This window comes from Gymnodraco acuticeps, unplaced genomic scaffold (genome assembly GCF_902827175.1).
Source record: "Gymnodraco acuticeps unplaced genomic scaffold, fGymAcu1.1, whole genome shotgun sequence".
NCBI classification, from domain to species: Eukaryota; Metazoa; Chordata; class Actinopteri; order Perciformes; family Bathydraconidae; genus Gymnodraco; species Gymnodraco acuticeps.
The window spans coordinates 963041-988040 of record NW_022990276.1 but is presented as its reverse complement, the minus strand read 5'-3'; the positions used below and the strand labels follow the sequence as shown (position 1 = coordinate 988040).

General features: G+C 43.1%; 1 protein-coding gene across 1 annotated transcript in view; it reads right to left on the bottom strand.

The window, feature by feature from the left end:
- cicb (capicua transcriptional repressor b) overlaps positions 1–25000 on the bottom strand; it is a 45192-nt gene that overhangs the window by 5365 nt on the left and 14827 nt on the right. Inside the window, 16 exon segments of the mRNA XM_034221592.1 lie at positions 268–428; positions 1003–1157; positions 1587–1921; positions 2603–2971; positions 4673–4857; positions 8896–9047; positions 9176–9288; positions 10435–11422; positions 12437–12534; positions 12863–13001; positions 14140–14318; positions 14723–14855; positions 15341–15523; positions 15622–15733; positions 16266–16440; positions 16560–16709. Coding sequence (XP_034077483.1) covers positions 268–428; positions 1003–1157; positions 1587–1921; positions 2603–2971; positions 4673–4857; positions 8896–9047; positions 9176–9288; positions 10435–11422; positions 12437–12534; positions 12863–13001; positions 14140–14318; positions 14723–14855; positions 15341–15523; positions 15622–15733; positions 16266–16440; positions 16560–16709 — 3627 coding nt within the window.

The window sequence follows — 25000 nt, the reverse complement described above, 5'->3', positions numbered from 1 at the left end:
CAGCAGCAACACAGCTTGGAAGACATTTTTAGACTATACTAATTAGATTAGATTAAAATGTTATTGTCGTTACATAGTACAGGTACTAGTAACGAAACGTCTTCCCTGCATTTGACCCATCCTAGTGTTAGGAGCATGTAATGTAAGACATTTGACTAAAACAAGACTAACTAAGACACAAAATGCTGACAAAATCCACACTACTCTGCAGCCACCCTCCAATGTCCAGTATAACAAAGTGTCTTCAGAGTGAGATGAGAGTGAGACCTGTGGAGTTCTTCCTCTTGCGCCGGTAGCTGCCCAAGATGGCGCGGGGCGAGGTGGCGAGGCTCTGCAGGGTGGGGGAGGGTAACACCTCCTCAGGACGAAACTCTGGCAGCTCCGCAAAGCGCTCCTCGAAGTAAACCTCCGACAGCACCCTGCCAGACCAACACACACACACACACACACACACAGTATATACACACCGTCCAGACACCTTCTCATAAGACTGCTAAACACCTGAACCTTTGAAAGAACATTCATAACATCTGGTCGCTTATAACTTATATCAATATTCCAATGACTTGTATATCGTTATTTTATTGAAGGCAGTGAAAACATTTGTTTATTTGCTTCCTGACAGAAGTTAAGGGTAAAATGTTTCACAGGAAATGCTTTTATTTTGAAGTGCAGGTATGTGTCCTGCTCTTACTCCTTCCTGTTATTGGAAATGAATACGAGTATGTCGAGTGCATTTCCCCGTCTTCTACCGTTCTTGTTGGAAACTGTTACATTAATCAAAAGTAAACACGTTCACTTTGGACAAGACTCGCTTGGTTCTTCACCCGAAGCTTCTATTACACAACATATAAAGACTATTCTGCACTATTTCTATTATATTCTATTTGATTTACTGTGACCTAAGATGTTCATGGTCACACTGTAGCTATGCACACACGACATAAAAGCCTTGAGTCGTCTGCAGACCTCCACGAGAGATTCTTAAAGGTGGTAACTCACTTGTCCACAGCGTCAAAGGTCTTCTTGAGGGGCGGAGGGCGCATTTTGACTTTCTTGGGTGTAGGACCGTCTTTCTCAGTGGGTGGGGGGGGCGGAGGGGGGTCAGAGGCGGGAGGAGGCGCAGGTGAGGAGGGGAGAGACTCCTTCCATCCACCCTGCACAGAAGAGAAGAGGAGAGGAGAGGAGAGGAGAGGAGAGGAGAAGAGAGGAGAGGAGAGGAGAGGAGAGGAGAGGAGATTTCTATTATAGGTAGACTTCTAGTAGAGGAGAGGAGAGGAGAGGAATTTAAATCAAACATTTAGTAGGAATACACATACAAGGAATCTGCTTTGGTCTACGATGGTGCGTACATAAATACAGTTAGAGGAAGTGGGTTGTAAAAAAGGAGCAAATATAGAACTTTTGAATGTTTACAAGAAATACAAATATACAAAAAAGTCAATACAATAAGAATCTGCCAAATCAAATATGTCCAGTATATCAGAATGAATATCAACACAAATGAAATAATGGTAGCTTTGAATAAAGGAGTTGTTTCCCCTCATTATGTCCGGGCCTACAGCCAGTGTGTGATGCTCTCTCACCTCTTTGTTTGTGCCCTCTCTGTGCCGTGTGTCGGGGGGGTCTGCAGCCCCCTCCTGGGGTCTTTCTGAGGCGGGGGGCTCCTCCGCAGGATGTGTCGATGGAGACGCCGTCTGCCCCGGCAGCTCAGCGTCAAACGAGAAGCGACTGGAGGCGGCAGCAGCTTCTCTCTCTCTCTCCCTCTCTCTCCCCCTCTCCCTGTCTTTCTCCCTCTCTCTCTCCTTCCCCCGGCCCCCTCCCTCGTAGCTGCCCACGGGGATGTTCGCCACCGTCGCCTTCACCTTCTGAGGGGTCCTGACAGAGAGCTGTATTAGTTTGGGTGTTCCCGGTGCACTGCCTGTAAAAACACAAACAATTACAAACCTGTAAATCAGATTTAAAAAAACAGTGGTGGAAAGTGAAGTACATTTACTTAAGATACATTTTGAGGTACTTTCACAGTACGCCATTTAATACTCTACGCCACTACATTTACAGTTTTAGTTACTTTATAGATTCAGATTATAAGACAATACAAATCAACCAATACGTTAACAATGACATATTATAGGTTAAAACATCCAGCAGCAGAATACAAATGATCCAACATTAGCTTATAATCAATAATCATAATTAACATCATAATATGTAATATATATGAATCTGATATTTAGCTATAAGCACTTGTACTTTTGGTGCTTTTACTTAAGTAAGATATTGATTGCAAACTTTTACTTGTAACAATTCAATCTCGATCGTTCTACTTCAAAGATCTTAGTTCTTCCACATTTCATTTTAAGCTACTTTATACTTCAATATTGTACTTTTTACTCCACTACAATTATGTGTACTATATATGATTCTGAAATGGGCCATTACGCATCATTTTACTCTTGGTACTTGAAGGACATTTTGATGCCAATACTCTTGTATTTTTCCTCAGTAACATTTTGAATGCAGGATTGTTGTACTTGTGAAAGAGTATTTCTACGATGTCGTCTTGCTACTTTAATTTAAGAAGCATTAAGTGCAGTCGTACCCGGTGTTTGGCTCTGAAGAGGAGGACTGCAGGGTCTCACAGCTGAGCCACTGGGGGGGGCCGCTGAGCTGCTGGAGGTCTGCCTCTCCGCATGCCTGTCTGAATGCATCAGCATCTCTGAGTGTTGGTGTGTGTGCGTGACAGTGCCGGGGGATGCTGTGTGTTTGGACAGGATGTGAGGGGAAGCACTGGAGACCGAATAGACCACGCTGGAGGGCACGGCTGTCATGGAGACCATCCCTGTTGCCATGGTAACATTTGGGGAAGGAGGACGGTAGATGGCGGTGACTATCTGGGCCCCGGAGCCCGAGACAGGAGCCGAGGTGCAGGGCTGAGGAGACTGAGAGGGGGCCAGGAGCGGAGGCTGACCTGGAGGAAGAGACAGGAGACCAAGAAGAAAAACTAATATTTAATATTCTGTAAAACTTTCAGTGATAATTCACAACATTTTCACATCAATAAATGTTCAAATTGATGCTTTTTTCCGTCGTGCAGTCCTGATTTGACTCTGTAAAAGCGCTTTTAACAAGGTGTGAGGAGTCTAACTAGTCCTAGTTTCACATCGTCGTCATACTGAAATTGATTCAGATGCAACCCACATGAATATCCACCAAAGGTTTAGTCAAAACACGTTTCTATATGTATATAATCAGGAGTCACATGTGGTTGTTGTAGTTTTGTATTATATATATATATACACTCATATATATGAGTATTGTAGTCTGCATTAAAACCTCATTTGTAAATATTCTAAGGGAAATGTATGTGTCTAAATCGGGGATGGGCAACTTGGATGGTAGTGGGGGGCCACATCATTTATGTACTGGCCACCAGGGGGCCGCAGATTCACTTGGAACACGAACACACACAAATTCCATGTATTGTATGTAATTATTAACCCATACACTAAGTCTGACATCTTCCCTGAACGACTGTAAAATGTCAATGAACATCCTCTAATAAGCTCACTAAACAAATATCACTTCACAGAAATGTTATTTCATTTAAGTGGCATGTTTGTATTGAACAGGTTATTTAACAGTGGAATAAAACTATTTTAAACTATTGGAAAGCACGGAAAATGTGTGTGCATTGAGATGAACCATTAAGATGACATGAACATGAAGTCATGAACACTAACCCAGACATTAGTCGTCTAACTTGAACCTAAGACACTTGTAGCCAGTCTCTGCATTCCCCTTATTCCACAATAAGGGTCAACACAGACATCTGTCAACACGAACTCTGCTGTTCCTCAGCGCCACTCCCCCTCCCTCCCGCTGACATTATGAATGAAGCGTATAGTAATCATAGATAACACGGCAGGGTCCGTGACAGTTTGTTTTCATCTGATTTCAAATAAACAAAGTCTTGGTTTTTAGAATATTAAACTTGTTTCGCCAAATTCAGATGATAAAAACAACTTTGAAGCTTCAACGGCATAATTACAAGCGGCAACTTAACGTCACAGCAGGCATAACAACAGCCGCTGTTTCTTGTGACACAATACACACGAAATCATGTGTGCAGCTCGCGACGTAACTAGGAGTCTAGTGGAAGGTATCAGGACTACAAGTACTGCCCATCCCTGGTCTAGAATGTTCAAGCTAACAGAGTTAAAGAACCTGATGTTAATAATGGTTTTGTAAAAAGAAATATTTGTATATTAAAATATAGATTCTGTGTTGCACGAAGAGACTAGAGATATAACTGACAGTGTATCCATACATGATACTGGTTCACTTGGATTATGGTTGATTGAAATGTGTAAACACAACTCTGTTTTAGAGCCTTACACGTGTATAAAAGTACGGTCAAATGAATTGTATTTATTGAAGAAGCCTCTGTAAGTAAGTAAAGTAGTATAGTATCTATCTATCCATCAATAGTAGATTCATAAAAAGAACATGTCAAGTTTTAATAGAAGCTAAAACGGTTCACTTTGGCTGGGTTTGTCACAGAAGAAGCAAAATGCAAACTCCTGCTGAGTATCATATCACTTAATTTAAACATGACACAAACAGAGTTAGCGTCTGAAGATGTGAAGCAGGAGCTCTGCACAGCACTGACCTGAGATCAGCGGCTGCACCAGGGTCTGTCCAGGAGGTGCGATGGCGGTGAACCCCAGTGTTGCCAGGGGCGATGGCACATAGGCAGATCCAGACACCGGCAGCGCTTGATGGGTGACGGAGGAGCCTGTTGTCGTGGAGACCAGAGTGGATGAGACCCCTGGAGTGGACTGGACATAGGTGATCCTGAGTGAGGAGGCACAGAGAAAATAAAGAGGATGATAAGAGGACAGTCGAATAGAGGGAGGAGGAGAAAAGGAGGAAAGGATGACATTTTTGTAATAGAAAATGTCAAGAAAGGTGACAGAAGGTGTTAGTAATGAGCAGGAATCAAGAACTGCAGTGAAGGTCAGGGGACGAGAGTACATCACAGCGTGCAGCCCTGGATGACTAGTGTGTGTGTGTGTGTGTGTGTGTGTGTGTGTGTGTGTGTGTGTGTGTGTGTGTGTGTGTGTGTGTGTGTGTGTGTGTGTGTGTGTGTGTGTGTGTGTGTGTGTGTGTTAGAAGCTGAGAGGTAGTGTGGGGGTGGCAGGCAGAGGCAACATGAGCCACCAGCAGCATGACTAACACATCCAGAATAGAGCTGCTCGGCTGCAGATGCACCCCTCATGGAGTTTTTGTTTCTCCTATTGTCTGTCCGCTGTGCTTTAGGAAATCTTCTGCCTTTAGAAACAATACAACTGAACTTATATATCATTATTATCAATCTAAAAGTAACTAAAAGGAGTTACTTTGATGCATCAACTACAAGAACAATTAATGTATCTTTGAAAATTAAACCTGTTTGGGGAATTGAAATGAAAGGTAGGTAGGTAAGAATGGAGAAACCAGCTTGAGTGCGTTAGAATTTGAAAGTACGCAGCCGAAAAAAATCTGTCCTTTCCTTCAGACTTCCTCACAGAGCCCCTCCTCCAACACACACGAACGCGCACATGACCAATGAGGGCACGAGATAAGTTTGTGCACAGATGGAAGGCTGACAGGCAGGTAGGCCATCCAGTTACTTTAGCCGGGCCGGCTCATATGATTGGTCGTGCTTTTTACAGCCCCACGGCTTCCACTGATGACCTTTTTATGTATTTATTGTCAAAGCACTTCAGATATTCATTGCTATCGGGATGTTAAGAACATTCCATGCAATATAACAACAAGTGTTTCTGAAATAAATTACCCCACCTTTAAGATTATAAATAATATCTGCGTTTACATAGAGCTTGTTATTGATGATGGTACATTTGAGTTTGTGCAGATACCGACACCAGTATCTTTAAATAATACATTTGGATCGATGGCCTTTGCTCAACATTGCAATCTGAAAAACAATATATACTGTATGTTCTACCCTCCCCTAAAGGAAGCAGCCTGCAACATGACTCAGTTATGCAACACTGCTGCCGTATTTTAAAGTGGACCTATCATGCTATTTTTAGGGAATAGCATAGGTCTCTGAAGTGTTTTGCTCCAAATACCAAACAGATCATTCTAGCCATGCCTCACATCCCTTTATTTCACTTCCTGTTTCAAAAGTGCTGATTTTGGGTATAAAGCTTAAAAAAATTGATTAAAAAAAAGGAGGGGGCTGAGCTCATGTGGGACCCTCGGGCATTGTTTCTGATCGCAACTTTCTGATAGGGCCGTGGGTCCACCACGTGGGTGCCCCGTTTTTAGAGATTTGGGTACGGAGGAAAAGAGAGGGTTTTATTTTCTGACGCTGCGTGAGTTCCCTGACACACCGGGGACACATGTTTATGTATAAAATACATCAACAAGTGCATTTTGCATGATAGGTCCCCTTTAAGTAAAGACGTTCCATCCATACACAGTACTTTTAGCAGCATTTTTGACAAAGGAAATGAAATTGTGTAATTTAGCTTTGTATTAAATGCTGACAATTTATCAGCCAATAATTTGATTATGCCAATACACAATGATATGCATTTCCCACTATTGGCTAAAAAAAAATGTGTGCATCCTTAATGAGCGGCCTGCTGTCTCCCATTTAATTCCTCCATGAGTGGTGTCTTCTGAAAAATAAATGCTGCTTCAACAGAAAGCACAACACTAAACCAATAACGGGGATCCAAGCTGCTGCATCCTCTCAAATGTTTGCTCATGTGTTGGAACACCTCTTTATAAATATTTGTCATGGAGCATGTACACAGGATCTTCTCACAGCACACCTTATCCATTTTCTTCTGAAGCGCTTTGTGAATCATTTGATAGAAGGCATCAGCCGGATTTATATCATACAGTAACAAATATCTGGCTCACTGAGATCATGATGGATGATTGAGGCTGGCATATGTTCATAAACGGGCGCCTGTTTAGTCAGAGCTTTACTGGCACATAATGAGTTTATAGCCCCTTTCAGACATCTGATCATCATCTATCTGTCAAAGAAATAGCTTTTGGATTTTACAACATAGATCTCCATAATAGGACTTTACAAGTCCAGTGTTATGGCGCATTTCCACTGCAGCGCGTAGCACGGTTTAAGCGTGCCGTGCCAAACACAGCCCGTTTGTTGTTGCGTTTCCACTCGGGGTAGTTCCGGCTAACGGGTACTTTTCACAGTTTTTCTGGCCCTCCAAAATCCAGGTTCTTTCCGGGCCAACAACCGGGCTGAGTATGCTAAACTAGAGAGAGAATCGCTGGCAAGGGGGCTACAACTACAACAAGATGAACATATTTGACCGTGATTTAATTGTAATACACGTTTCAAAATGAGGCCGAAGTAACAACATACTGATACCGGTTAGTAAAAACCATGAATTAATGCTTTGACAAGTCTGCAGACAGACGGCAGGCGAAACACCTTTTAAAATGCGTGTTTTTTTTAATGTAGCTTGGCTAAGCTAACGCAGTATATGCTCCGACCGTCCACACTCACAACAACGGCCTACAGACATAAATAAACCAGCGACTGTATTCGCCATGACACAGGCAGTCTGTGGTTTGTACTTGTTCAACTTTTGTCTAGTTTCTGAACAGATATGAGGAGCTGTGAGCTCTGAGGGCTGACAGCTAACGGCTGTGTTGGTTTTGTGTTTCGCATTGAAGATGACGTCACGGCTCCGCCTACACTGCGTTACTATAGTTACTGCCCCAGCTACTAAACTGTAATGGAAACGCAGCATTAGAGAGGAAGTTTCAGCGCCACAACAGACAGAACGACATCTATCACAGCAGGAAATAGATCAAATATATCTCAACACATTTTTTATTTTGTTCAAGCTGCTTAATTTGTGGTTAAAGCTTTTTTTAGATTTTCATCTTTTAAGCAGCTAGAATGAAGGAAGCTAAACATTTAGGGCAAACTGGAGGGCAATCAGATAAATGCTTTGCGAGATAAAAATAACTTCCCTGCAATCAAAATATTTTTAGATCAAATAAGGAGAGAACATCGTACCCTTAAATTGGCTTATCAACAGCATTTTTTGTTGAAAATAATAAACAGATTTAATCTTTATGTGCATGAAGATTCCTAATTTGGCAGACGTTTAATACTAATTAAACCGTTTTCTCAAGAAGGCTTCACTAGTCACACGTTTAATCAACACTTAGTGTTTTTCAGAAAGCAGCATGCTTCAATGATAATATATTTACATGGTGACTTTCTGAAATAACCTTTTGTTGAAGTCTTCTTTCAGTGGCAGGTGTGTGGGTTTACTCTCATGAAAATAAAAAAGGTGTTGGCAGGCAATTTCAGAAAAGCATTTCACAGTCAATTTAGAATAACTGTTGGGGCTGAAAACTACATTTGCATTCTTTGTTACGTTTATTCTGGTACGAAAAAAGTGATGTTTCCCACCTCAGAACAAACTACGAGGTCACTGTTACTTGAAATGATTGATTGACATAATAGTCCTGCTACAAATTGTGTATATAACTTGCTAGATGTTATCAAGCCAGTGGCGAATGCAGAACAAAAAGCACAAAAGGGTTGATAAGAATAGGATCCATATTAATTTGTTATACGATTTTATATTGTTGCATCGACTCAGTTGTTTTGTGTCTTCCGAGAGAAACCATTATTTATTTTATTTTAATTATCATTTGACCTCCTTGAGTCTGTTAACTTGATCAAATGTTATATAATCTCAGGGGAATTTCTTTTTAACTTGTGATGTGTCATTTTGTAAAGCGCTTTGAGCTGCATGTGTTGTATGAAAAGTGCTATATATAAATAAAGCTTTATTATGTAGGTTGTGTGTTGTTTTCTACCTGGTAGGAGCTGGTGGCAGGAGTAAAGTCTGGGAGGGGGCTGATCCTGGAGCAGCCGTGCCCACTGAGATAGGGAAGGGGCTGGCAGGATGGACCGCTCCGCCCTGAGGCAGCTGGGACTGGACCACAGGCATGGGAGCTATCTGGATGATCTGGCGTGGAAAGGGGAAGTCGTAAAGAAAACAACAAATACACATTTATAGATGAACAATGCAAGTGGTCCTACTTTGATACAATTTGATTCTCATATCAGTGTCTGCAGTGCTGCGGTCTCACTGACCTTGCTTCCCGTCTGAGCGCCGTTCTGGACAGGAAGGGGTGGAGCTGGCGCTGTCCGTACTGTTGCCATGGGAACAAACATTTTGCCCTGGAGCACTGGAGATTGTGTTTGCACTGAAGCAAGTAAAGAGAAAAAAGGAAGAATGAGTTATTTTAGTGACCGCGGAATTATAGCCAAATGCACTCTACTTTCTAAAGGCTTATTTATGCTCAATAGCCGCTTTCACACAAAGTACTTTGCTGTACTTAGTTCCCAGCACTTAGTACCCAGCACCCCCATGGAACTAAAGAGCAGATCGCGTTCACACCGGAATAAGTTCCTGAGGGTGAACGCAAATGAAGCCGCTGACGTCACTTCTTCTTCTTCTTCTGCTTTGGGTTTACTGGCAGGCCGCAAACAACTTCACGGCGTATACTGCCGCCCGAAGTCCCCGGCCGGAAGTCCCCGGAGTTAGCCTTCCGAGTAAATCGCCAGAACGCCGACACCTCCTCATCACTCCACCGCTCCCATGTTTTTTTTTGTGTTGCCATAAGTTATTCTCTCTCCGTTGGTGTGCGGGGCTAATGCTAATGCTAATAATGCTAATGCCAGCAAATACAATGGCGGCTTCACAAAACTTTTCAGAGTTTTACGGGCAACTCGCCCAGCCAATCAGAAATTGGAACTTTTTTCTCCCCAGGAAAGCACCACCTCTCTAGCAGGCACTAAAAAGGGGGGAAAAGTTCTCTTTTTGGTGTGAACACAAAATCCAAGGAACTATCGGAACTAAACGGGAAAAAGTACTCTGGTGTGAAAGCGCCTAATGTGAGACACGCGTTCAGATGGAGCCTTCTGTTCACACACTGCATTCATTTTTTTGTGCACGTTTTCTAAAGCCAACAAAGAAAATGTAACAGTACCACAAGGATTCTTAGGATTCTCACTTTACTTGGAAACCGAGAAAAACATACTACATAACAACTGGGAAGAGATTAGATGAGAACAGAATTTGATTAGGAGCAGTATAAAAAGGCTATGCATGAGCGGTTAGTTGTTCCGAGTGTTCAGCTGCCTGATTCTGAAAAAATTACTTATCACAATTATTTTGACTGATATTTTAGTTTTGATGTGTGATTAACAATTAATACCGTTTGCATAATTTATCTCAATATGAATCAAAAGGTTTAATATAACTTTTTTAAGATGATCTGTGTGTTTGAAATAGACTGTTCTGTTTTAGTCCAATAAAGGTAGATCAAACAAGCCTCTAAAACTCTCACCTCTAGACCCCGGGCTGACCACTCCCACTGCAGAGCTGGACGTGTATCCGGACCCCTGCTGCTTCCCATTGGCCAGAGACATGTGTGTGGGTGGAGCTGGGGGCAGGTTGAAGTTACTGGTTGGCTGGCTGAGATGCTGAGGAGGACTCTTGGGGTGGGTGTTGGCAGGTAGGGTGGGCAGGATGTACTGGACTTGTGTGATGGCCTTACCCCCGTGTGAGGCTAGGGAAGAGGCGGGAAGGAACTGGGGATGAAGCAGGGAGAGAGGCAGGGGCCCGTTGGTTTGGCTATGAGACACAGCGGAGGAGGGGAAGGCTTGCTGCTGGTGGTGGGAGGGGGTGAGGAGCTGTACAGCAGGCTGAGCAGACAGAGCCCCTCCTAACACCAAATTGGTCACGACACCACCATGGCCTGCACCTAAAGGATGAGGTGATGATGAAGAGTAGTACCCACCCCCTGTGGCTGGCAAACCGCCTCCTGATCCAATCAGAAAGTGCGGCTGCTGTTGGGGAGTCAGGGACTTCCTCTCTGGCGGATGAGGGCTGGACGATGTGCCTCCGTCTCTGGATTTGCTGGCGATGGGCAGCGGTGTGCTGATGACAGGACGCATCACATTGGTCACCACCGTGGACGCCACCCTCACAGCACCCATGCCCGGGAGAAAGGTCCCGCCCAGTGATCCTACCATGGAGGGGTGATGCCCTCCAGCTGAAGAAGTGGTGATGACTGATTGGCCAGAAGTGAGGGAGAGAGATGTGGCTTGCACTCCTCCTCCTCCACCTTCTCCCCCAAATGTGTCCTTAACCTCTCCTCCTCCTCCTCCTCCTCCTCCTCCTCTGTCCTTCCTCCTGTGATCTGAAAACCCTCCCCCTCCTGATCGCCCCTCCTCATAACGCTTGCTGCTGGGGTAAGAGGACAGTGAGACACTCCTGCCATGCGGGGCATGATGTGAGGAAGACGAGGAGCAAATGACTGGAGCGAAAACCCTCTGTAAAGAAAGACATTATTTTTAGATTCAATGAAGGCAAGTACTTTTGAATGAATGATAGATAGATAGATAGATAAATAGTTAGTAGGGGGATGCGTTCAAATGTAGTCAGTAATTTGAGGAACTGTCGAAATGGCGAACGCAGATAAAGTTGAGCTTGAAAATCCTCCAGCATCATTGAAGTCTCCGGTTTGGGAACATTTTGGTTTCGCAGTTACGTTCAAGGATGACGGACAAAGACAGGTGGACCGAACCAAAGCTGTTTGTCGGCATTGTTCAACTAACATTGGTTACGTGGCTGGCAATACATCAAACTTGCACACTCATTTGAAAAGGCATCACCCGTAAATATCACCGGTACCAAAAGAAAAAAGACTGAAGTGCAAACCCAACTCCCACTAGCATTTAAGCCTCCACCACTCGCAAAGAGTTTAGACCGAGCCAAAGCTATTACAAACACCAAATATCCTTATGTTGCCATGTTAGCAAAGCGCTACCTGGCTGCTACCTCTGTCCCTAGCGAGAGGGTGTTCTCCACATCAGGAGACATTGTTAGTGCCAGCAGATCTGCCCTTTCGGCAAGCAATGTGGACAAGTTCATCTTTCTTTAAAAAAACATGAAAATACAATGACAAGCAAGTCCTAATGTCAAACTGGCTGCTTAGGTACAGTACAGTTCAAATACAGATTATTTCAGTTCATCGAAATGCTGCACAATTTAATAATAATAAAAAAATATATATATATATTTTATGTTTTGTGATCATTTTTTCTGCTGTACCGAAAACGTACCGAACCGTGATCTAAAAACCGAGGTACGTACCGAACCGAAATGTTTGTGAACCGTTACACCGGTAGGTAGGTAGGTAGGTAGGTAGGTAGGTAGGTAGGTAGGTAGGTAGGTAGGTAGGTAGGTAGGTAGGTAGGTAGGTAGGTAGGTAGGTAGGTAGGTAGGTAAATAGATAGGTAAATAGATAGGTAGTTAGAAGAAAATATATTGTTCAAGCTGGTTACCTTGCGATCACTTTCATCTCCAGAACCATTCTCACTATCGCTGTCAGTCACCCGCTCCTTACACTTGAGGTCTATGGAGCTGCTAGGATAAGGGTCCTCTGTGGAGAAGAAAAAATACTCTACAGCTACACTTGACAATCCTTGCAGTTTATAATCCAATCGCTTCAGCGTGTATTTAGAATCTACTGTCAATCCTATCTGATCTTTAACATCAAAACAAGGCAGTGGTAAAAAAAGACTGGACACAATTCAGCCACATTCTGTGCATTTAATTCAAAAGGAAACATACAGCCAACAAATGATGAGTTCAATATGCAGATGCTGGGAATGTATAAAGTACATTAATGACACAGAAGCAGTGTACTAACACTTTAACAAAGGTAATCCAACAATCGTTTTCAGAGTAGAGATGGTCTTAATTCTCACCAATGACATCGTCATCTCCCTCTTCCTCACAGATTACCATGCGCTCCTCATCACTGGTCATATCCTCGCTGACCCCCCGCTGGGACCGAGACAGGGGCGGGGCATGACTCGGATACTGACTGCCACCATCCCCACACATCTGAAAAAAAGTAAGGAACCATGTAGCAGAGATGCTTTTGAAACAGTTTGCTTTATTTGATCTGAAGTATGACATGACCTCTCATTATAGGAACATGCCTTATATTCTACTGTCAAAATTGACATGCTATTAACCCATAGATGCACGAGTGACTGGACCCTATACTCTTCCATAAGTGGGTCAAAAAGGACCTGTATTAGAATAATATGTGTTTTACTTTTTATACCATTTTTGTCATTTTGGTTAAGAACAATCACTTGTATAATATTTAGTGTTATATTTTGGATCACACAAGAAATATTTTATATTTAATTTTTCACTATTTATAATTTTAGAGATTACTTTTACATTTTTAAAAAAAACGTTTTGAACATATCGATACAAAGATCTCCGCTATTCTGAGACCCTCCTCACATTATTCCAGCCCTTTTCAAAACTCATCTCTTCTCCTCTTGTCTACTCATAGCCCACCCCCCATCAATCCATGCCGGTTGATCAAGTTTGATAGTCCTATACCCCCCACCCTAACCTTCCCTTATATTGTAAAGCGATTTTGAGTCCTTGAAACGCCCTATAAAAATATAATGTATTATTATTATTATGATGATACTGACAGGTATCAGATCTTGCTGTGTATAATAATCTTCCTGAGAGGTGTCACTTGTGATGTCGTCTGTGTGGTCCACAGTGAATGTATTCCTGACAGCCACAGGTGATAAGAATCAAAGGTTCCCATAGGATCCCATAGGAAATACATGCGGGTCATTTTTGACCCACTTATGGAAGCTTGGGGTAGTAATACAAAAACTACAATTTCTTAAAATGTAAATTTAAAATGTGAATGGCATGATATCCAAAACATGTTTTGAGGAGTAGCTGGAATATGAAATGATAACAAAAAATGTAATTACAAAGATACTTCAAGAAAACCACCTCACCGGGTCAAAAAAGACCCACTTATGCATCTAAGGGTTAAGTCAGAGAAAAGTATTTCTGTTGCAGTGACTCTCCTGTAAAACAAACAAACTTTCATCAAGTCATGTTTACAAAATCAGCAGAACTGATGATAATGATCTTGATTCTATGTTCACAATATGCAAGATTAAAAAAAACAAAATCAACATTTGCTCCTCCATACCTGTGCCAGTTCTGCCAGAGCCTGTGTGTTCCCCCTGTCACTGCGCTCCAGGCTGTGCACGGCGCTTTGAGAGAAGGCCCGGGGTCGGGTGAGCTGACCCACATGACCTTCTGCTGCGCTTCTTTCACACACTCCCACCAGACCAGGCCCAACCCCCTTCATCTCCACAGAATGGGGCTCTGTCAGGGGGCAAAAAGAGCACTGTTAAAGTACTGGAAAGGGTACAAAATACTGTAAATAAAACATGTTGTAAATATACATCTTTATGTGATATATCAATAGAGCTGGGTGAAACTAGGGCTGTGCGATTATGGCAAAAATCATAATCACGATTATTTAGGTCAATAATTGATATCAGGATTATTAAAAACGATTATCCATTTACTTTGAAAACATCCATTTATTGAAAAAGAACATTTGAACAGTATGTTTTTAACAGTTGATTAATGTGAACTTTAAGTATAATTCAACTGAAAAACCAATAAAAAAAATAAATAACATTTAAAAATAAATAAATAATAATAATCATTTTATTTATCGAGATTAAAATACGATGAATTGCACAGCCCTAGGTGAAACCAACCTGTAGACTCAGACATGCTCCTCTCTCGGATGTCTTTCCCCCCCGGGACCCCACGGCCATCAGAGCTGGACTTCTTCCTGTCTTTGTTGCACCACTTCCAGTCCGGGTGGGCCTTAAAGTGGGCCTCTTTCACCTGGGAACAGAAGGGAAAATGAGCAAGTGAAAAACAAGACAAAAATGTAGTATGTGTACTATAGGTTAGCACAAAAGGATTAAAGAGGCAATAGATACTTTTAATGCAACTGTAAATATTGTTTTCACAATGTAACGGGTATAGAATAGTGACACCATTGATAGGTTTCCAGAGCCTTGCTTTCAGAATGCAGTTTTGTCTGCCACGGTCATCGGCAGGGATGGGTACCGAGCCCCGGTATTAAACGGGCCCCGGGGCTGAATTATTAAAGACCGTGGTACCGTTAAGCTCCGACGTTATCGGTCTTGGACTGCAATTACTCTCAGCAGCAGTAGGAAATAATCACAATAATATGTTTTTTCTAGGCTGAGGGAAATGGAAAGTATATCAGTTGTCTTTAAATATATCACTTGAAAAAGCTGGGAAGGAAAAGTTGTCTATTGCCACTTATGTTGATACATTTGCTGGTAATTGCATGTGTGTACCTGGAAAGCTAAATCATGATACTTTTGTTTCTCTTTGGGTCCCAGGGCATACCACCACTCCCCAAGGATCTTGCTGACTGTCCTGTTGTCCTGGTTCGGGTGCCGCTGGTGCACCAATGCTCGATGGCGCTTACTGAAAATCATAAATGCATTCATTGGTCGCCGGATGTGGTCCTTCTCCCTCTGAAAGACAGAATAGGAACAATAGAAAGATATTACATGTTAGTAAAGGGAACATTGAGCATTCCGATGATGATAATAGGAGCAATATAAAGATCAACCTTTCCAGGGCTGCTCTTATCTCCATCTTTGGGCAGCGCACTGAGGGACTGAGTGCGTCTCTTCACGGGTGATATAGCGAGGGGAGGCTCTGGTACCACGCCTGGGAGAAAGCTGAAAAAGTGTGTAATCTATATTAGATTATATCCTTGAGGACAAAACGCACATGTGCTTTCGCTTTCCCTTTTTAATCTTTGAAACTGTAAGATAGTTTTTTTTGTCTCTGGTATTATTTATCCCAGAGCTTCAAGTCTCTCAGATGCAGACACACAGCAGAAGTAGTTCATGTCCCATGAGATACATCAGCAGATTCAGCAGATAGCTCAATGGCTGACAGCCTGGCCACTGCCTTTCATATAGTGATAAAGCCCAGAGATGGAATGCTTTTGTTCCCATCTGCTTTGTTCTGGCATTGAGCTCTTCTGCCCAAATTAGCGCAAAGATACAGAACATTTCACACTCCAATATTGTATGTGTGGGTACCACAAAGAGAACATTACTGTGAGGGCTGACTGGGACAAATACATAACCACTTTTTATAAAAAGACACTGGCAAGGTTGCAGGTGCAGGGTGTATCTTTAAGTGTTTATGTAACCTCACAGCTTTGCACATTGAATCACTGCATAACGCAAAAAGTGCTCTTACGGGTCATCCACGTCACTCTCTGTTTCGCTGTCTGGCCTCTCCCTCTCCGCATCGCCTTTCTCCTTCTCTGGAGGCGGCTCATCAGAAGAGGGGGTAGGCCGGGATGGAGGACCTCTCTCTACCATGGGAGGTGCCTCTGCAGGCTCTTGTGACTGTGCTGCCACCCCCTGACAGTCTGAGGAAAAGAGATGTATTTTTGTCCGGGGCATAGAAACCAATATATGGAACTTAAAACAGTATCCAAGTAACTGATAATACAAGTTACATTGCATCAAACATAAATTAATTCAGTACCTGTCTTCATACTGGCAGCTTGGGGGTGGTTGACAGGGTGCTGGCCCTCTCCTGGCAGAGAAGAAGCATCTGATTGGGTGGGTGCCAGGAAGGGGACCAATGAATGCCAGGGGAAGACTGGAACTGAACGGGGCTCTACGTTGGTCCACACTGCGGAGGATAACAGCATTGTTTATTTCAGATAACACCACCGGATGTCCAGACGTTTATAAAAAGCTGCTCAGAAATCACATTCAAGACAACAAGGTTGTGTTACATTCAGATTTTAAAGATAATATTTCCTTATTTGGGAAATCAAGATCCTCAGTGCAACACCAAGACAAGAGGTGCAATCTTACTCCCATCACAAAGTCTAATCATTTCTTCCAATATGTTTGTGATGCTAGCATTCATGTTTTGGAGTCATATAACCACACATACATCTGGGTCACTGTTTTCACAGTAGCTTTCATTTTAGCACTCTAATAATGGACATCTGAGACATTAGGTGAAAGCTATTCATTTCCTGGCAGAATATAACAATATCATTAATGAGAGCAACACAGAATAACAGCAGTGCCACAGTAGCCCACCTACAGCTACTTGAGTGGTTAAATAACTCCAACAACAGCAGATGTACAAAAGGACTGTCTGTTCTCAATAACAGGCTGGATGGAGAACAGAAGCTAGTACAATCTGAACCCCCATAAATGAGTAAGAGCTGTATAAATCACATCATTATTATCTTAATTATTGAAAAACACAAGTTGATGAGGATGATTTTCCATGAACTTAAGTATCTGTATCATATAAACCTACAAAAATAGTTTCTGTCTAATAATAATAATTCAACATTTGTGTTGCATTATGCCTCAAGTACACAATAATATAATGTTGCTGTACGGAATAGATCTGACAAAAAGGGTTATTTTAAAATATATAAACAGTAAGGTAAGGACTAACCAAACATGCTTAATCCTTGGCGGAGATACTGTGGATTCTCTGATGAGAACATGATTGAATGAAATCCTTGATGTTTCTCCCAAAAAGAATAATAAAAAAAGAAAGTGTGTCCCTTTAAAGTTCCTTTTCTACACACATAAATCCAGGTTTAAGAGACATCTTTAATCCAAAATCTCGAGCAGATATTGCAGGTAGTTCACAGATGACCAGTGCTCAATGGTGTCTGTATCCGTCTCAAGAGGTTGCGTTCATCCTTCACAATAACAACTGCATCATGGGGATTTTAGGATGTGGCATGAAGAAGAATCCTTTTTAGTTACAATGCCAGTAAACATTAAAAGAGTCCATCAATCCGTATCGCAGAATGCCGCCATAAAAAACGCACATGAATCAAACATCATTGTACAGAATGTACTATAAACGAATTCAATATAATACAAAACGTAAATGAAATAAGTCAGAATGCAACAGAGTATTGACGACCAATTTAAAACGATGATTATGATGTTAGCCTAGCTCCCTCCTCACTTTGGTCTAATTACCCCCGATGCCCTCTCTCTGTTTGTTTACATTACTCCGGCAGCTCGGCCATGAAGGGGTTAACAAGGCCTGCAGCCCATCCACGGCTTGGATTAAAACATCCGCCCGGGAATTACGCAGTGTTATTGGGCCATGTCAAAGCTCACTCTGCACCACCACACAGCTGCAGACAGGTGGGCTTGGTAGCTGTTTAAGAAGCACAAACTGCTGTAAGAGGGCTCTGTATCGATCAGGCTAAGAAACACTGCAACAAGCTAATTGGGCCGATCAAAGCTAATGTGATTCGTCTAACTGGGAAGTGCGACAGAGGAAACTGCTTTAATGTCCAAGTGTGCACTGCTTACCCACACATCGACTTGAATACTTGCTGATTCATGTCATAAAGCAACAGAGAAGCCAGTTTATCTGCCTCTTGCAACAACCGGAGCCTCGAGAGCACCGCTCCAAACGGGACCGACCTCTCGGGCACGCCCCTGGTCGTGCACCCGCCGCACAGACAGAGGCAAAATAAACGAAAGTGTTCTCATGTCTTAACTACTAAAGCGTATGCACACGTAGAGCCTGCTAAAAGAGAAAAGAAAATCAAGCAAGGACCGTTTTGAGAAGTTGCATTAGATCAAATTATTTTTACCAACATCTGCTTCCATGCACCTGTCCAAACCTGGCAGATTGGTTAAAACACCTGCCAAGATATCAAATCACTTAGTAAAAAGGATAACCACCACACTTGGGTTCACCCGTGTTTACTAGGCATTAGCAGATGTCGTTGACAGTACATCTGGTGCATTCATCCATCACCCAGTGCTCCCACTATCCATCTGATTGGTTAGCAAAAGAGCTAACAAACACTGTTATCTACTACAAGCTCTTCAGTACAGTATATAAGTCTACTAGCACCTATCCTACCTGGCCGATCTGACCACAGACCTGACGTTATCTAGCAACTGATTAGTCTACAACACAGCGATTATAAAGCGACCACGGTGAGGACTCCTGCCTCCAGACTGCCAACTGAGAAAAAGATGGGATGAATCGCAGTTTTTTTTCTCCTCCTCAAGGCAGCAAACGAGTGCTTGGTTCAATATGACCAAAATACAGGATATGAACCCGATGGGAGGGCTTTAAAAGAAGCGCTACAGCAACGTTATAGCCGTCGGTGAGATCCGTCCGTCTGCAGCAGGTTAGCTAGCCACTTCGTGCGGACGACATCGGCTCCACTTCGGTTAATTTCGGTGTAACGCGTGTTGTTTTGTTCCAGAAAAGTCCCCGTACAGCATCCCAGCCCAACTTTACTCCTTTATTTGTGTCTCGTCTCTCTTTCTCTCTCTCTCAAGCCTTGGCCCTTTCTTTCTCTTTCCCTCCCTCTTCCTCTTGTTGTAAACTAGGCTGTTTGCCCCCCCCCCTGCACTCGCCCCCTCCCCTCCTCGTCCTGTCAACCTCGCCCAGCCTTATCCCGCCTTCCGCAGCAAACCTTACTCTCCTATTGGCTGTTGCGGCCAGCTGTCATCTGCCCGCCGTCAACCCTGATTGGTCGGCGTGTGCACTGGAATGCCAGTCATATGCAAATGTGACCGGCTTTACACTCAACTTATTTTCTTATCACATAAACTGAGCTGATCCTAAATATAAAATACAGATAGATCAAATAAATATCGTGTTTTGTATCTATTTGAAAACCTAAGTTGGAGTTCAAGTAATTAATCAAAACATGTGTATGTCTATGTTTCTTTCAGTAAGCCCACCCCACGCTAATGTCATTGGTGCAGGAGTCGTAGTAAACCTGATTGATGATTGAAACAACCAATCAGAAGCCGACACTCAGATGTAGGCTAACCAATGGCTTAACAGAAGTAAGACATGATCCCTCCTATTCACAATAGCTCGGTTATATAGCTTTATTTCCATACATACCATCCTATGCAGGGTGGCGCTAGTGAGCTACTGTTTACTTTCCACGCCGCCTTTGAGTCCTGTATGCAATCTGCACAGGGGTTGATGTTATAGAGGGCTCTGGGTTCAAGATGACAATGCATATCCACGTCCAGACCGAATCAGCAAAATGCACTAATGAGAGGGATAAGTATTTTTCCTGGCAATGCTACTTTGGTTTTAGGGAGAGCAGCTAACAGTAGAGAGGATAGTGATGTAATGTGTTTCCACCATAAAAAGCTGTTTTAAATCCTCAAACATTTGTTCCTTCCCTCCATCATGCAAATGTGCCTCTTTGAGACAGAATTGTTGCAGAAAATATTATGATGCAACACTCACAGGGCCAGAGGTATAGGGAGAAAATAAATGAAAACAGGAGAGTATAGAGGTGGTTAGAAACAGAGGGAAAATGGGTGGAGAGGACCAGAGGGTAAAAATAGACTGAGAGTCATTTTCAGCAGGAGAGGCAGAGAGGGAGGAGGAGGAGGAGGAGGAGGAGGAGGAGGAGGGTGGGTGCAGAGAAAACAACTTGTGAAAACAGAACTTCTCTTTAAATGGAGGAAGGGCGTGGGGGGCCAGAGACGGGGGAAGGCAAAAGGGAGACAAAGGGAAAGCATTTTAAAGAAACCTATACTATAATACAGGAGGACACACAGAAACACACACAGTTGTGTAACCATGATCTGGTTTCCCGTCACACTGTATGAGTCAAGAAGTCATGCTCATGAGACAAATACAATACTGGGAGGGACTTAATGACCATCAGGAGCTCGGTTACTGACCAATAAGGCTGTGAGGGTTACTGGCAGCCACTGTCCTCTGTAGTAAACAAAGTGAACCCCTCCCAGGTTCCATTTCTACTGTAGTCTCTATACAGCCTGAATACAGCTTAAAGGTCCAAAATAAAGTTGTCAAAAATAAAATAAACAACGTTCAGTATGGGCTTATGATAGTGATTTAATCTCAGTAGTACAAGTTTAATCGTAAAATGTCAAATGTATTCCTGATATAACAATTGTATTCTTAACATTTTATTTCAACTATATTCTTACATGTCCTTATGTCTGGCACAAATACTGAAAGTTTGCCTTCGATATCTCAACTTTATTCTCAACATTATGCAAAGAATAAGTCCACCGCTAATTCTTTCCTGGCTTAAAACACACCCTTCAGAATTACATTACATTTTACATTTCAAACGTATCTTCTCAGGCCATTAGCGTCAGTAGATCATCTTGTGTCATGTGAAAGTATGGGAGGACTGTATGTACTTCTTTTATGAGTAGGAGGTTAGGGTTGAGTTAATAGGATTTAGAATAAGAGACACAGAGAGAGAGAATAAGAGATGAAGGCTTATCAACTGCACCAAGCGCTCAATAAGTCAGCGAACACAATGAGCTAAATGGAGGGAGTTGGACCGCTTGGCTGTGTGAGAGAAAGGAGAGGAGGCTGAAGGAGGGCAGGGGTGGAGATGAGGGATTACTGCGGCCGCTCTGTGGTCACAACCCTCGGTAAACATTACAAACCCCTTAGTAATAATCTTCATCTATCCAATTACTCACAGTATAGAGTCATCTGTTTTTCATTTAGCCTGGGTTGAATCGTTCTGGATTGATTCACAACAAAATACATTTGAGTCACAAGTTTGTCACTTCAGAGATGTGTCATCCAGCAGCTATCTGAGCACAAAACGATGCAAGATGAGAAAATATGTTGACTAAAAGCATGAAGAGCTGCAGAGGGGAGGTGAGGTAAACATGAGACGTTGGTGGGAAACCACAGTATTCTGGCACTTAGTCATATGTGAAAGAGACAAGCAACAAAAGCAGGGAGGTGTGAAAAAACAGCAGAAGAGAAATCCCCCTCAGCTGAGCTTAACTCTCTCCCCGTGCTGCCGTGTGATATCTGTGTAGGTGTTCAGCAGCGTTCATTGGCTGTCTCCTCTTACAGACTTCATGCTATTAATGTGCGCATGTATGCATGTTTCTACCCCCCAATTACATCTGTCAAACACCACGTGACCTCACACAAGAAACTGTTTTTTCATTTCCTCCTCCTCTTCCTCCTCCTCCTCCTCCTCCTCCTCCTCCTCCTTACCTACGCTGGCACCGTGGAGGCGGAGCACCTCCTCTTCGCTCACTCTCCCATCCCATCTCTCTCATCCCTTAATTCATCTTCCACGTCTCTCCCTCTCACAACCCACCATTTGCTCCGTCCAATTATAACTCGATCCACCAGTCCTTTTGCAGTTACCATGGCAACAGCTATGTCGGGCACAGGTCCCCGTGCCACTGACCATCGCCATCATCAAAATAAAAGTTGGGCAATTATTTGTTAGATGGCTTGCGGACACCCAGAGGGACGGATTTGTGGAGAGCAAACTGAAGATGTATTTCTAGGACACTGGGCTTGATGCCCCGCTGAGTGTTGAGAAGAACATAGCTGGGAACTGAATAGATCTCATCGTCCCGTGACACACTTCACGCTCCATGGCTAAACATGCAGATGCTCTGACTCTAAATAATAAGCATTGAAGCAAATACATGAAAGGCAAACTTCAAATCGGCATTCGTAGACCCAGATTTCTCTCAGCAACTGTGAAGGAACTTGTAATGTTTGTGTTTGGCCATCTGGGGGCAGTACTAGCCTGCAGATAAATGGCCAACTGACAGGCAGCAGCAGAACAACCAGAGCAAAGCCTGTGAAGGCACAGATTCAAGGATAGGAGACGAGGCGAGTGGGATGAAGGGGAGGAAAGACATCCCTGAGCTAAAGTCCTATCGTTGGAAACTTTGGGATGTGGGGAAAACTGTGATCTTCAGAGAACAATTACTGTGGGTTCAAGTAAGAAGCAAGTCTGAATACAGGTCTAACTTTCAGTCAAAGTCTTGGAGTCACTTAAGGACTCCCACTGCACCAGTGCATGTTGAGAATCTCCCAAAAGTATGCATCTCACGGTAGTAAATGGGATTATCGTTGCACGTGAGTATTGTAGTAAGTCTTGAAGGCCTCATATAGCTTTGGTGCCAGTCTAGATGGCTTTGTGATCCAGATGTGGTTGTTGCCATGGCCAGGGAGGATATGCAGGGTTTTAAGCGTTACGTAAAGCAGGGGCGGGAGGGAGGGAGTGGGGATGTTATTCCCGGGTATCCGTATCCGGGTAGACCAGGATGAAGAGAGCGAAGTGGAGAGGAGGAGAAGCGAAAACACTGCAGTGCGATGGAGCGAAGGGTTAAAATAAATGTGACATTCTTTTTTCGAAATGAAAATAAAAAACGATACGGAGGGAAGTGAGAGGGCAGAGAAAAATCAAAGTGCTAAATAAGAGAGCGAAAAAGTGCGTTGACGTGTACACAGAGTGTGACATGTTTACTCAGTGTTGCACAAACTGCATGTGCGGGCGACACAAGACAGATGGAGAATCAAGCACACTTGATCATGTTGTCATTTGACTTTCAACCACTTTTAGCTAATATTGAAATATATCTCGTGCAACATTCATTTGATATGTGCACAATAAAAGATATCCTGTTCAAGAAACAATGATGCTAATGATGCTCACAGACTCCATCCTGCAGCACGGAGTGTGAGCTGTCGAGCAGTTTGAGGACGTGGACAATTCAGAGTCTCTGTCGAAGCGGGGATTTGGGTAACAGAGAAAAATGACACAAGACACATTTAAACAGACGGACAGAGACAAAGTCCTCTAGGTCCCCTCTGTGAAAAGGACACTTTCCTTATCGGCTTCAGAGCTACATCGACGATGCCACTCAAGAAAGATACACAAGTGAAATGTTATCCAAAAAAAATACAAATAATAAGAATACGAGAAGAATGTAGAGAAGTGGAAATGGCTGTTGTAAATGTAAAGGACATTTGACCTGAAAGACTTTAGAGGAAACCATCAGATTATCCAGCATCATTTCTGTTGACTAAGACACACACACACACACACACACACACACACACACACACACACACACACACACACACACACACACACACACACACACACACACACACACACACACACACACACACACACACACACACACACACACACCACACACACACACACACACACACACACACACACACACACACACACACACACACACACACACACAACACACACACACACACACACACACACACACACACACACACACACACACACACACACACACACACACACACACTCCATCCGTGTGATGTTTGCTTTGTTGCCATGGCAACAGACGTTTTGGCGCTCACACATCATATCCGGTGCTCTGATGATTGACGCTTGGTTACTCTGTCTCATACACAAACACACTGCATGCAACACACACGTGTCACCATGAGAAAAAAGGTCTCATCTGTGTTGCTAAGACTTCTGATCTGTGTCGCTAAGACTTCTGTTCTGTGTCGCTAAGACTTCTGATCTGTGTCGCTAAGACTTCTGTTCTGTGTCGCTAAGACTTCTGTTCTGTGTCGCTAAGACTTCTGATCTGTGTCGCTAAGACTTCTGATCTGTGTCGCTAAGACTTCTGATCTGTGTCGCTAAGACTTCTGATCTGTGTCGCTAAGACTTCTGATCTGTGTCGCTAAGACTTCTGTTCTGTGTCGCTAAGACTTCTGTTCTGTGTCGCTAAGACTTCTGATCTGTGTCGCTAAGACTTCTGATCTGTGTCGCTAAGACTTCTGATCTGTGTCGCTAAGACTTCTGATCTGTGTCGCTAAGACTTCTGTTCTGTGTCGCTAAGACTTCTGATCTGTGTCGCTAAGACTTCTGTTCTGTGTCGCTAAGACTTCTGATCTGTGTCGCTAAGACTTCTGATCTGTGTCGCTAAGACTTCTGATCTGTGTCGCTAAGACTTCTGATCTGTGTCGCTAAGACTTCTGATCTGTGTCGCTAAGACTTTCGGATTCTGTGTCGCTAAGACTTCTGTTCTGTGTCGCTAAGACTTCTGTATCTGTGTCGCTAAGACTTCTGATCTGTGTCGCTAAGACTTCTGTTCTGTGTCGCTAAGACTTCTGTTCTGTGTCGC